This window comes from Arvicanthis niloticus, chromosome 5, assembly GCF_011762505.2.
Source record: "Arvicanthis niloticus isolate mArvNil1 chromosome 5, mArvNil1.pat.X, whole genome shotgun sequence".
Taxonomy (NCBI): domain Eukaryota; kingdom Metazoa; phylum Chordata; class Mammalia; order Rodentia; family Muridae; genus Arvicanthis; species Arvicanthis niloticus.
In genome coordinates this window covers 16,788,215-16,800,483 of record NC_047662.1, presented here as the reverse complement: position 1 = coordinate 16,800,483, position 12,269 = coordinate 16,788,215, and the positions used below count along the sequence as shown (strand labels likewise).

At 44.6% G+C, this 12,269-nt stretch overlaps 1 protein-coding gene across 36 annotated transcripts in view; it reads left to right on the top strand.

Annotated features, from left to right (window-relative positions):
- Window positions 1-12,269, top strand: part of Eif4g3 (eukaryotic translation initiation factor 4 gamma 3) — a 216,975-nt gene that overhangs the window by 102,695 nt on the left and 102,011 nt on the right. For 35 of the 36 annotated variants that reach the window (XR_013110371.1, XM_076933915.1, XM_076933913.1 and 32 more), the window contains 2 exons: window positions 5,350-5,447; window positions 7,502-7,624. Coding sequence is in view for 34 of the 36 variants with exons in the window: in XM_076933915.1 (XP_076790030.1) it covers window positions 5,350-5,447; window positions 7,502-7,624 (221 nt within the window). In the remaining 2 variants the exon portion in view is untranslated. Of the gene's footprint in view, window positions 1-5,349; window positions 5,448-7,501; window positions 7,625-12,269 lie in introns of those variants that run through there. The other variant, XM_076933926.1, reaches the window with a different exon arrangement.

The following is a 12,269-nucleotide window of genomic DNA, read 5'->3' as shown; positions in this document are numbered from 1 at the left end:
TAAGCTGAGAGAAAGGTGCTTTGAAATCTTAAAAGATGCCTTTGGAGGGAAAGTAGGTGGGGAAACAGGTTCTCACTGGATACACTGAACTCAGAATTTTCCTGCCTCCGCTTTAAAGGTGTCTTCAGTACAAAGACACAGATGGAAGCTAATAAATGGCTCATGCGTTCACAAGGAACTTAGAAATGATGCAAATAGTCGCTGACCGCTTGGGCTACATGTGCACATCCCACAGCACAGAGCTGTAAGGCTGAGACCCAGAGAATAGCAGGAAATCCAAGCTTAGGATTCAGCCAGGAGCGGTCTTTCAGAGTGCTATCACAATACAGCATTGAGGCCTTGACTAGTGGAGTAACACAGTAATCCACTCAGTGAGCTCCTGCCCTCAGGATTTAGTGGCATTGTGGTGGCTTTGCAGTTACTTGCGCTGGTTAACGACTCTTTGGTTGCAAGGTTCTTAGAGTGTAAAATTTTTCCATTCTACGAGTCCATACTGTCTCATGGCCCTGTTTCAAAATGGTTTATTTTATAATCTCAGCAACTTTCTCAAATATGTAGATCAACTCTGTTACATTGTATTCTTATAGTAAATTTTGTTATTCAAATCTTCTAAATAGAAAAACAGGTTTTCAGAGTAAACATACTAAAATTAATATTTCTTTAAATTCCATGTTGTAAAGGGACTGTGTTCTGACTGACAGAACTGTTTTCCATGGTTTCTCATTGATTATAGTTTGCAGTATCCTCACTGGTTCCTAGAGTGATCTTCTGACTCTGAAATGGCCTACTAAATTCTTCCTATGTGCTGGAGCCTGTGCTCACTCTCACTCTTAGTATGACTTGCATCATATGTGAGAAGTAAGACATAGCTTTCAGTCTGTCATGCAAAACATTGGCTTTTCTAGCAGGATAGTGGTGGTGCACGCCTTTAGTCCCAGCACTAGGGATGCAGAGGCAGGAAGATCTCTGAGTTCAAGGCCAACTGCTCTAACATGGAGAATTCTAGAAAAATTTTTTTTTCCCTTTCTGTTCCAAGTTTCAGCTCAGGTGTCATTGACATCTGATCCCTTTGAGGGTTCTCTTTCCTGAAAATAAAGTAATAGACATGTTCTATAGCCATCCAGAGAATAGAGTATCATCTACACTAAAACACTGTTCCCTGTGTCACTATGTAAGTAATGAAGCCAGGGATGAAAATTCAGATACCACAATGCAAAAAGCTACAGTGGCTCATAGAGAACACAGAACAGCTCGGTCCTGTCTTCTCCATGTATCTAAGTAGGCATGGAACTGTTTCTAACAGGAAAATGATTACTGGGCATCTAAATGACCACAGACCTGTCCCCAGCTCATAGTGTGTTCGTAGATACATTTGTATTTTGTTACTTACTCTATTCTCTCTCTTTCCCACTCCCTTCCCTCGCTCTGCACGCGTGTGCGTGCGTGCATGCATGCGCATGTGAGTGTGTGTGTGCACCATAGAACCTATGGAGGTCATAGGTCAACTTGAAGTACTGCTTCCTTGCCCTTTGTGGATTCTGGATCTGATTGGCAGGCTTGTTGGCAGGCGCTCTCACCCTCTCCGAGACATCTTGTCACTCATTCCTTTCCTACCTTTAAAAAAAAAACAAAAACAAAAAAACAAACAAAAAAAAAAAACCCATAATTATTTGTTTCTTTTGAAAATAGTACTGTCTAGTTTTAGAATGAATCATAAATAATGTTGCTGCTCACATCCTTCCATGTGTCTGGACAAACACTTTTAGCTGTGAAATGCTAATTGACAGTTAATGCTCTTTTCTGTGATTCAGGGTTTGGCTGACCCACTGGTCCCTGTGGTTGTAGACACCTTACTTCCCTCATGATGGACTGTGGCACTCTTCCCTGCCTTCCTCTCTTCTCCTCCTCTTACCTTGCCACTGCCAGCTACGTCTCCTTCTTTCTTGGTGTAACTCAGAGTAGATATGGGTATAGGGCCATAGTGCTGTGTTCCAGTTCACAAGTCCTTGTATCTCTACAGGAGACCCAACTGCTGTTCTACCATTGAGGTACATTCCCACCCTTTTAAAAGATGTATTTTCAGCCAGTGTCTTAATGAGTTGGTTTCCAGGTTTATGATTCTACTTCCTCAGCCTCTAGAAAAGTATAATTCTTGAAGTACCTGTATAATTTTGAGTAAGTTAGAGGCCAGACCATTTCATAGGCCAGCCTCAGGGAGTGATGTCCCATGCTGACAGCAATTTTAGATTCTTGACCAAAAGGGTATGGTTAGTGGTGGTAATGTTGATGAAGAAGAAGAAGAAGAAAGAGAATTTGCTATATGGCAAGCCTTCCTTGCTCAGGCCATTGCAACCCAGACTGTCCTGTGCCTTCTTTCCTGATCTGTTTCCCTCTGGTCCCTTTTCCACTTTCTAAGCTCTGGAGAATTTTAGCTCATGTGAGCTGTGCTGTGATCAGGACAGTACTCTCCCAAAAGCATTTTTTTTTCTTCTCCAGCAAAAGATAAAATAAATAAATAAAAAATAAAAACTCCTGTGTTTTGTGCCATTGCTGTCCAGTGATGTAACTGAGGAAACATCTTTTTATTCTGTTGTGGCCAACTAAATATTTAATCACCACATGATCTTCATTCCTATGGCCAGTGCACATTTTCATGTATTTTTATCAGAAGTGTGATGTGTTGTGTTATGTTATTTTAACACGCAGCCAGTTTCCTGCACTGCTTGGGCCCACGTGCTCTACTGATGGTATGTAGCATGTGCTGGGCCCATGCTTTGTGCCCAGTTGATGCTCAGCTGTGTGGCAATGTGTGATAGCCATCTTCTCACCATTTTGTTCACTCATCTTCCTTCTGGATCTTACTCCACTTAGCTTGGGAAGTCTGGCCAGGTCTCAGCCTGTCCTGTAGCGAGTTTAAACCCAGTTTTGAGGGTCTGTCTTGTGTATGAGCTGACAGCATGCTTGCTGCAGGGCCACAGCTGATGAGTTTCTTTCCATTGGACTCTGAAATTATAGCCATGTCCTCTGTTTAGATCTTTTCCAAATCACTTCCCAGGTGTCACAGATGCCCAATGCGCCTGGCACTGTGCCCCATTCTGCTCCTGGGAAGCCACATTTAGAGAGGACTACAAGGTGATGACTGAGCCTTTTGCCTGGTCACCCTATCTCCAGTCGTTTCTTCCTGTGCACTGGACCCCAGCCCACCCACATGACCTGAGGATTAGTCACCAGGGAGGGGGTACCAACTTTACACCCAGTACTTCACAGTAATTGGGGGTAGAGGTCTTCTAGTCTTCTGTCTAGTCACAGCCTTGTTCTTTGTCTTATAAGTAAACTTTACTGTGTAGCTCTGGCAAACTTGGAACTCTGTGTAGACCAGAACTTACAGATTCACCTGAGATCCTTCTGAGAGCTGGGATTAGACTCAAGCACTGCCATTCCTGGCTCAGCAAACTTTTTAAGGGAAAAAAAAATATCTCTGCACAATATTGTTTTTCCTTGCTGCTTAGTCTTCATCCTCACAGAGCTATGTCTATTTGAGATTTTGAGACAAAGTTTTCCTCTCTAAGCCAGGTAGACTTCATCGCAGGATCTTGCTGCCTCAGGTTCTCAGTGCTGGGGCTGCAGCATGCACTCCTGCCTCCCTGATGCTGCCTCATATTTGAGGATCTCCAACTATTGCCTTTGATTCCTCTCCCTCCCTGCAGGCTTCTTCCTTCTGTGACTTCTGACACGGATGTTACCTTGGGCTTCTTTGTCTGTTTTTATTTTCTAACTTGTTTAGTCCCATGGTTCTGGAGTTTTTCATCACAAAAGCCTTTAGTGGTGCGGTGGTGAACACCTTTAGTCCCAGCACTTGGGAGGAAGAGGCAGGCAGATCTCTAAAATTTTGGGCCAGCATGGTCTATCTAGAGCGTTTTTGGACAGCCAAGACTATACAAAAAAACCTGTCTCCAAAACAAAAACAAAGCCTTTATTAATTACAAAATAAACAGTTGTAGATGTTGAAGGTGCAGCTCAGTTGGCAGAGTGCCTGTTTTGTATGTGTAAAACACTAGGTTTCACCAGTTAAAGCAAGTGTCCTGAGACGGGCTTCTAATGTCAGCATTGTGAAGGCTGAGCTAGGAGGAGCAGAGCTTGAAGGGCTGCCTTGATGACATAGCAAGAGCTGTGTCAGCCCTCACTCCACGACACCCTGCAGGAGAGTAGTCAGGCATAAATAGGGTAACTAGTTCATGCCTGCTCCAGACTGCAGGATTAGTAATCCTCTCTTACAGCTCCAAAATGGAAGGCTTTCTGTTCCAGGCCCTTTCTTCCCTGTTTCATGTGTTGTCGAGTGGTGCCCCTGTTCTGCCCTCAGGCAAGCACAAGTCAAAAAAGACCCATAACAATTTTTTTCCAAAATATGTTTTCTTCCATATTATCCAGTTCTTCAGCAAACCTTTTGGTCTTACTTTGTAAGTCTGTACTTCTGCCCACCGTTTTCTCTGTGTGCCACAATTTGGTCGTACTTAGAATAGTATGTGCAGTTTGGATATTAACGAATCCTTCGTGTCTGTGTCTGGGGAGAAGAAATTGTTGGCCGTTGGGCTATGGAATCAAAGCCTGACCTAAGTCCGCCTTCAACTGTGGTTGACGTGGTAGGAGAGCGTGGTGGGCGGGAGCAGGAAGGGGCCAGGTAGAGAGGGAGGTGTTTATAGCCTTCGAGTGTGCAGAAAGTACAACTCAGCTTGGAGTTTGCTTCAAGATTCTTACTTTGTCTTCTTTGTTAGCTTTTGTAAAGTTCTTCACCTAAGGGCTTGTGGGGAGGCTTTCCAGTGGCCTGCTGTAGCTGTGGTTCTTCAGACCACACCTACAAAAGAGGTGTGCTCACCTCTCTATCCTACCAAAAGCCAAGCAAGACAGTGACTTAAGCCCTTGCTTGAGAATCACTGTTGTAGGCTGTAGGTCCTAGAATAAGATTCTTTTTAAAAGCAACCCAGATTGTGTTTGAGAAAGATAATCCAGGTGTCACTCTGCAGGAATTGGGCACTGAGATATTTCCGTATTAAATTCTATGGATGTTTGGAGATATTTCATATTTTCGGGATAATTTGAGTAGCTGGAAGAGAGCCTATGGGAAGAGATAATTAAAACCACTGCCCAGGTGTGTGGTGGCTTGTGCTAATATCCCATCCAGCAAGAGACAGAGGCAGGGGTATTTGACTCGCAGGTCAGCTCAGGCGACAGAGTTGAGACCCTGTCATTTGCTTTCATTTCCCCAGAGTTGGTTCAGGGACCGTCCGTGTTGTCAGGCTGGCGGTGTTTGACAAACTAACTGACTCTTCTCGTTCTCTTCTGCTTCCTCAGGCACGCCTTTTTACCCCAGTCAGCCAGTGTATCAGTCAGCACCCATCATAGTGCCGACGCAGCAACAGCCCCCTCCAGCCAAGAGGGAGAAAAAAACTGTAAGATCTTCATTGATGCGTCGGAAACTGGAGCATATAATCACTTCTAAAATCAGCATATCCAATCATTATTCACCTCAGTTACCACCGTGACTGCCATTTCTTCCTCTCCTTTCTATCTCTGCCTCTCACCTCAGCCTAGAGGGTTTACACAGGCACTTGGCTAGGACCTGCATACCCACACCCTAGTGTCACCTCTTCCCAGCTAGGCATGCTGCACGGGTAAGCTCACCTCTGGCTCCTTCTGTGAGAGGAACTCTGGCTTATTTCTCAGATCCTGTCTCTCTATTGCTTCAGCACTGAGTGACAATTATGACCTGACATAAGGGAACAGTAGCACCAAATTAAAAGGAGCCAAAACCCTAAAGAGTCACAAGGGGGATAAGACTTGGAAGAGAGAAACATAAAGCAAAGTATACTAATAGAGAGAGGACATTTCCCTCTGTCTAGTAAGTCACACTCAGAGCCCAAGAGCACAGTGACATAACTGAAATTGCAAAATGTTTGTAGAAGATGGCTTCCGGTGTCTTACCCCACAGAACATAGATTGGGATGCTGCGGGTCAGCAGCGGTCCCAGATCCACGCAGGCGATGGAGCTGGAGTGTGGTTGTCCGATGTGCTCTGCTCTAAGACAAAGTCACTGACTCAGATTTTTTGCTTTGGCGAGAAACAAATGATTTAGAACATTAAACAGTTAACAGAACACTCCAACTTAGCATGACCCAGCTGGCAAGAAATGGAGCTGTAAAGTGTTACCTTGGGATGGTAAAGTTGACCAATGGTGTCCTGGAATGCAGGAGGAAATGGCGCTAACAGAAACAGATGGAGGGCAGTGGTGGTGATGGTCATCTGTGAGGGAAGAGGAAACTGGGTGTGGTGGCTGAGCCAGGAGGATTAACACAAGTTCCAGAGCTGCCTGGGCTATATAGTGAGTTCAGGGCCAACCTGGGCTATATGTAGAAAGACAGTTTGAAAAACAAACAAATGGGCTGATACTGAATAGCTGCTTCCCTGTGGCCTTCCAGATAGCCTGATGGTTTTGATAGTGAATTCTCTGAAGTTCTCAAGAAAGCAGTTAGCTTATTAAGCTGTGCAGGTAATGGACATCAGAAGGAAACCTTCTTACCAGTGGCCCAGCTCTGAGTTCCTGGACCCTGGATTCCATCCTCATTATAGCACCGTTCTCTTTAACATTGTAAGCATGAGGACCCACTGGCTGAAACAGGAAGCACGGGCACTATGCTGTGTGCCACTGTCTAACTTAGCAGTCAGCTTGGCAATCCTTCTGTGACAGTACATTGAGATCTGCCTCATCCTTCCTAGTGGGACTTTGATAATTTAACTGTAAAGATGTAGGAGACTGCTGGGCGGTGGTGGCGCACGCCTTTAATCCGAGCACTTGGGAGGCAGAGGCAGGTGGATTTCTGAGGTTGAGGCCAGCCTGGTCTACAGAGTGAGTTCCAGGACAGCCAGGGCTACACAGAGAAACCCTGTTTTTTTTGTTTTTTTTTTTTTTGTTTTTTTGTTTTTTTTTTGGGGGGGGGGATGTAGGAGAGTATTGGACTGTTTTGTTCTCATTTGGCCTGTATGATGTATACGTGCCTTTACTCAGAAAAAGCAACAGTATAGTGTACACAGTGCACAGAGCAGCACACTGCAAGCAGATAAAGTCCCACTACGATATCACAGATGTACATCTTTATTTTCTGAACTTCACCATTAGGGCATTTAAAACTTACTCAGGCACTTTGTTATACTTAGGCCATCTATGGCTCTCATTGCTATTAAGAACTGAGTAAAATCAATGTATTTGGCAGTCTTACACAGCATAGATGTTTTTCTTTTTTGACCTAGAAACTGAACCTGTTCAGTCCTGCTTTCTTTGCCATTGCAGTTATTGTCATAGCTTGTTGCCTACATTTTTTGGAATGACTGTGATTAAAGTGGAAGTTAACAAATTTGATAATTATCTCTGTATAGATCTTTAATTCATTATTCAAATCTGGTACACAGACACCACATTAACACTTACCATTTTATTTAATATTTGTAGATAAGAATTCGAGATCCAAATCAGGGAGGTAAAGACATAACAGAGGAGATTATGTCTGGAGGTGGCAGCAGAAATCCCACTCCACCCATAGGAAGACCCGCATCCACACCCACTCCTCCTCAGGTAAGTAAAGAGCATGACGGTGGGCGCTGGGCACTCACTCACTGACCTCCTCGCTCTCTTTCGTAGCCACTCTCTGTCCTTTTCACTCTGTCAGCTGTCTCAGAGCCTGAATATCTAAGGATGCTTAGACAGATAGTTCTTTTTACAAGTTACTTTAAAGTTTTATTGGTGATGTTTCTGTGTGTCGGCTTCCCATTCAGAGCCCGGTTGCTTTCACACTTGCTAGTGAACTGTTGCATGATATCCAAAGGAGCTTCGTTCCTGTGGAAATCACCCAATTACTGAGTGGTTATGAGTTCACTGTGGAGCCTCAGGAGGAAGTGCTGTGGAGGAGGATGGTGTGGATAGTGAGGATGTAAGCGGAGTAGCAGGTGTGCAGCTTGAGAAGGTTGCCTCCCTCCGTTAGCTGTGCTTCCTGTGTAACATGTGTCAGCTCTGCTTATTTCAAAGACTGCTCTGTGAGTTTTGTCAGGACTGACTGCTAAAGTACGTGGTTGTGGTCTTAGAAGAAATCAGAGAGTCCCAAGAAGAGCGAGGCTTTAGCAAACTGTGACTTGTGATATGAAATTGGTTTCCCAAATTTGAAACATTTTATTTTGTTACTGGGTGACTTTCTAATTCAATCAGTCACCTAGAGTCCAACAGACAGAAGCAGCTATTTAGGGGACAGTTTGATTTTTTTTCCCCTATGGCTGGCAGGTGAGAGCCCCCAGAGCCAGTTTACACATGAGCATTAGACCAGAGATAAGCTATGTCAGAGTAGCGAACCACTGACCTGATCATCAGCACAGAGCCTCAGATAAGTGTGCTGGGACATTGAGGTCACTGAGAGGGAGTGACTTGTTGGCTTGAGTGGGCTGTGTTGTAATGTGTCCTTCCCTTGGGAGTGATGGTCCTCTCTGTCTCAGTCCCGATTACAGAGAAGACTATGTGGCCACCTCAGTAAGAGAGTTTCAAGGCTGTTACAGAACTTACTTTTGAAATTTTCCTCTTTAAACATTCAAAGTCTGAATGATTAAGAGTGTGGTTTCTTTAGAATTGAACATGCAATAGGGATAGTTTCTCATCTGAAATAACCTACATACATGGTCTGTTGACAGCCAGGTATAATTCTAGACATAGGCGGCCTCTCAGACAGCCAGGTTTTTGCTGTAGCAGAATTTGTAGTTGGTTGGTCAGGATATACACACTTTAGTCTGTTTTCAAACATCGGTTAAGATAAGGTGTAGTTGACAACTTTAAATTCTCACCTTGAAAATCTGTATCTTTCTATATTTAAATTCTCTATATGGTGTATCTGGCTTTTTGTTTAGTTTAGGTTTTTTTTAATATTTATTTTTGATCATGTATGTATGTGTGTTTGTATGCATGTCTGACATGTGTATGGGTGTCCCTGGAGGCCGGAAGGTGGCATCCCCTGGAGCTGGAGTTACTATAGGCGGTTGTCAGCTGCCTGATGTGGGTGCTGGGAGCCTGACTCCATCCTCTGCTAGAACAGTGGCTGCTTTTGATAGTGGAGCTCTCTCTCTCCAGCCTGTCTGTTCTAGTCTTGAATCTTGCAAGTGTGATTCTGTGTTTTTCCAGGTCTTCTTCAGTCCTTATCCATTTCCCTGGGACTATGGGTGCAAACACAAGTCTTGGTGTCTGTTCATGACACTCAGATAAACATAGTGATTGCAGTGGAGTGCTTCTCTTGAGTATTGTCTCTTTTGTGTTCTTGAGTGTCTTATAAGTGACATACAGTTGAATCCATACATACAGATCTTGTCTTTGCGTATGCATAGAGTTTGTGGGATGGATCGTAGCTTTTTAATTGATGTATGTAATTTTCCTCTTAAAGTCAACAATAGCAGAAGCATACAGCTCCTGGCTTCATTTCTGGTAAGTCATGGAAAGCTGTGTGTGCACATAGACAGGAGCTGACCTTGGTGAAGAGAGATCATGTCATGCCAAAAAAATACTGAGTCTGCCTGTGAGAAGCTAGTCTGTTCTTTTCTTGAAGGCTGTAGGGTCTGAACATTGGCTCTGAACTCTCTTACTAGAAAGCTCTCAGCACTGGGCCTCTAATACTTATTTGCAACTAGGACACAATCCTGGATCCACCTTTTGTCGTTGTAGTTGTTTGTTTTGTTGTTTGAGACAGTGTCTTGCTATGTAGCTCTGGCTGCTTTCGCTTTCTAAATCAGGCTGACTTGAACTCAGAGTGTCTGCCTCTTTGTCTCCTGAGATCTGGGATTAAAGGTGTGGGCTACCCCTACTCAGCTTGCCAGTCCATCGTGAATGGCTTTCTAGTTTAGAAGTTGCTGTGAGGACTGCCTTCTCAGCGTGTTGAGCCTGGAATCCTCTTGTTCTCGCGGTGTACCTGCTTTTGTTTCCAGTTCGGGAAGTGTTTGGTCTTTTTCTGCTTTGTTCAGAACAAAACTGTAGGTAGGTGAGCAGCTTGTTTCCCTGGGTGTTTGAGAGTAGGTGGTGCCCTCTAGTGGTAGCAGTCTATGTAGGCCTTGGAAGTCGGGAGTCCTCGGCCCTTAGCAGCAGCAGTGTTACAACTCTGGGCTATAAAGACCTAACTCTTTTATTTTTCTCCCTGTGCTCAGGCTCCACAGTGTCTATCCCATGGCCGTCAGCAGTGTTTATCCTTCAGGCTCAGCCTCTGCCCTCCTCTGCCATCTTTCTTTTACCTTCCTCTGCCCTGGCTGTTCTTAAACCGTCCAGCTTCTTTTTTGTTTGCTGCTAAGCAGGCACTGCTGCATTGCCTGTTCTGCTGCACACTCTGCTACCTGGTCATCTGTTGTTGACATTCCTACTGACTGTCTCTGCCATTGAAGATACTTTGATGTCTATTTTATCTTGTGAGCTCAGCCCATACAGCTGAAAGTAAGCAAGGTACAACTTGTCAAGCCTTTTATTGGACCTAATGTCACTTACCAGAAGGATGACACTTGGAAGCCTCTCCTTGCAGAGTCAGCACTTGAGTGCATTTGTAGCCAGATGAGAAGTGTTTGAGTCAATCACAACTCAGCTTGCATGCAGAGGAAGGTTTATGTCTATTCCAGTGACAGACTTGCCTCCTTAACCCCAGTTGTAGCAGCCTTTCTGCTATGTCAGTAAGTGAGGTGCTCTCCTTATGTCCCAAATGGGCCTGGCTACTGGGTCATTTGGAGTCCATCAAGGTCTGCGTTAGCACAGACTGACAACTGGAACAGACCTGGTTGACTCTGTGTTCAAGAGCTGAGTCAGACTTCTGTAATTGTGTAGTTTTTTTCAAGGCATCCATGGAATGTTTCAAATGGCACGCTGGCATGCAGCAGCTGGTCTACTGGCTGGTGAACTGACAGCCCTGTAGTTCAAGGTAGCCAGGATAGATAGCACTGCATTACCCACAGCTCCTACCTAGGGAGGCAGCTTGTTCTACCCGCAATGTCTGCTTAATTACAAGGAGTGCTCCCAAGAGAGCTGTTAGCGACTTACTCCCAAGGGTGACCTTAGCTTGTTTTTGTGTTCTTTTCTGAAATAAGGTTTCTTATGGCGCCTTGGCTGAGCCCAGCTGATGGCAGTTCTTCTTCCCAGCCTCCTAAGGTTGGAACGGTGTACCTATAGCACTATACTTGAACAAATTGTTAACAGTGCTTTAACTCTGCTCAGCATCTGACCAGAACCTCGTGGAAGATGGGTCCCATTACTTAACTCCTCTTAAGTCCCACGCAGTTGCTTGTATTTCCATAGCAAAGACAACTGCTGGCATCCAGGCTGTTCGTGCTTTTATGTTGTATAGCATAGACACCACAGAGTGGCAGATCATAGAGACCTAGTACTGGTGGGTTAGGTGAGACCATGTTAGAGAGTCCTGGGAGTTTGAGAAGGGGAGACAGACAGACGCCTCACTATAAGCTTCACTGTTTACAGAAAAATGTAATGTAGGAATGAAATATATATATACACATACACACACTCACACACACACATGCATGCTGTACTTTCCCCCCTTCTGTTGTGGTTTCGAAAGCTCTCTTTTAAAATTGATAGCACAGTCCAGCTTGGCGTGGGTCTATGGGTCTGTGGTTCATTCAGCTAAGTAAGGAAGTTACCCACAATAACTGAATCAAAACATACATCGCCCATGGATCTTGTGGGTATCAGGGGTCCTGTCAGTAGGTCACAGCAAGTATGAAGGCATCAAAGAGATCAACCAGTGGGGCTGAGAGGAGAAGAAAGACAGGGATGAAAGACTGGACTGTGCCTTCTGTAAGGCCTGGGAGTGTTCTGTCAGGCATCCCACAGGCTATAGTAGTGAGTAAAGATGACTCAGGTGAAGGAGGCAGGTCTGGTCTTGTCTCGGCTGTGTTGTCATTGTCATGGATGTGTTGGCTTTTTCTCTGTCAGTGGGATTCAAACAGCCACACATGGAATTTAACTGGGCAAAGCTGAAAGAGCCTGCATGGACCTCCTGGCAGGCCTGAGTCACTGATGGCCACCAGAGATGACTGCTGGCAGTTCATTGAGGGGAACAATCTTGGGGTCCACATGACGAAATATGAGGACAAAGGGAATTTTTACTGTTGCTGGCTACCCTAGATGTCAGTGGAACTATAGGCTGTCTTCCTTTGTAGATTTTTAATGACCTCTATGTGACTGCTACAGATGTTAT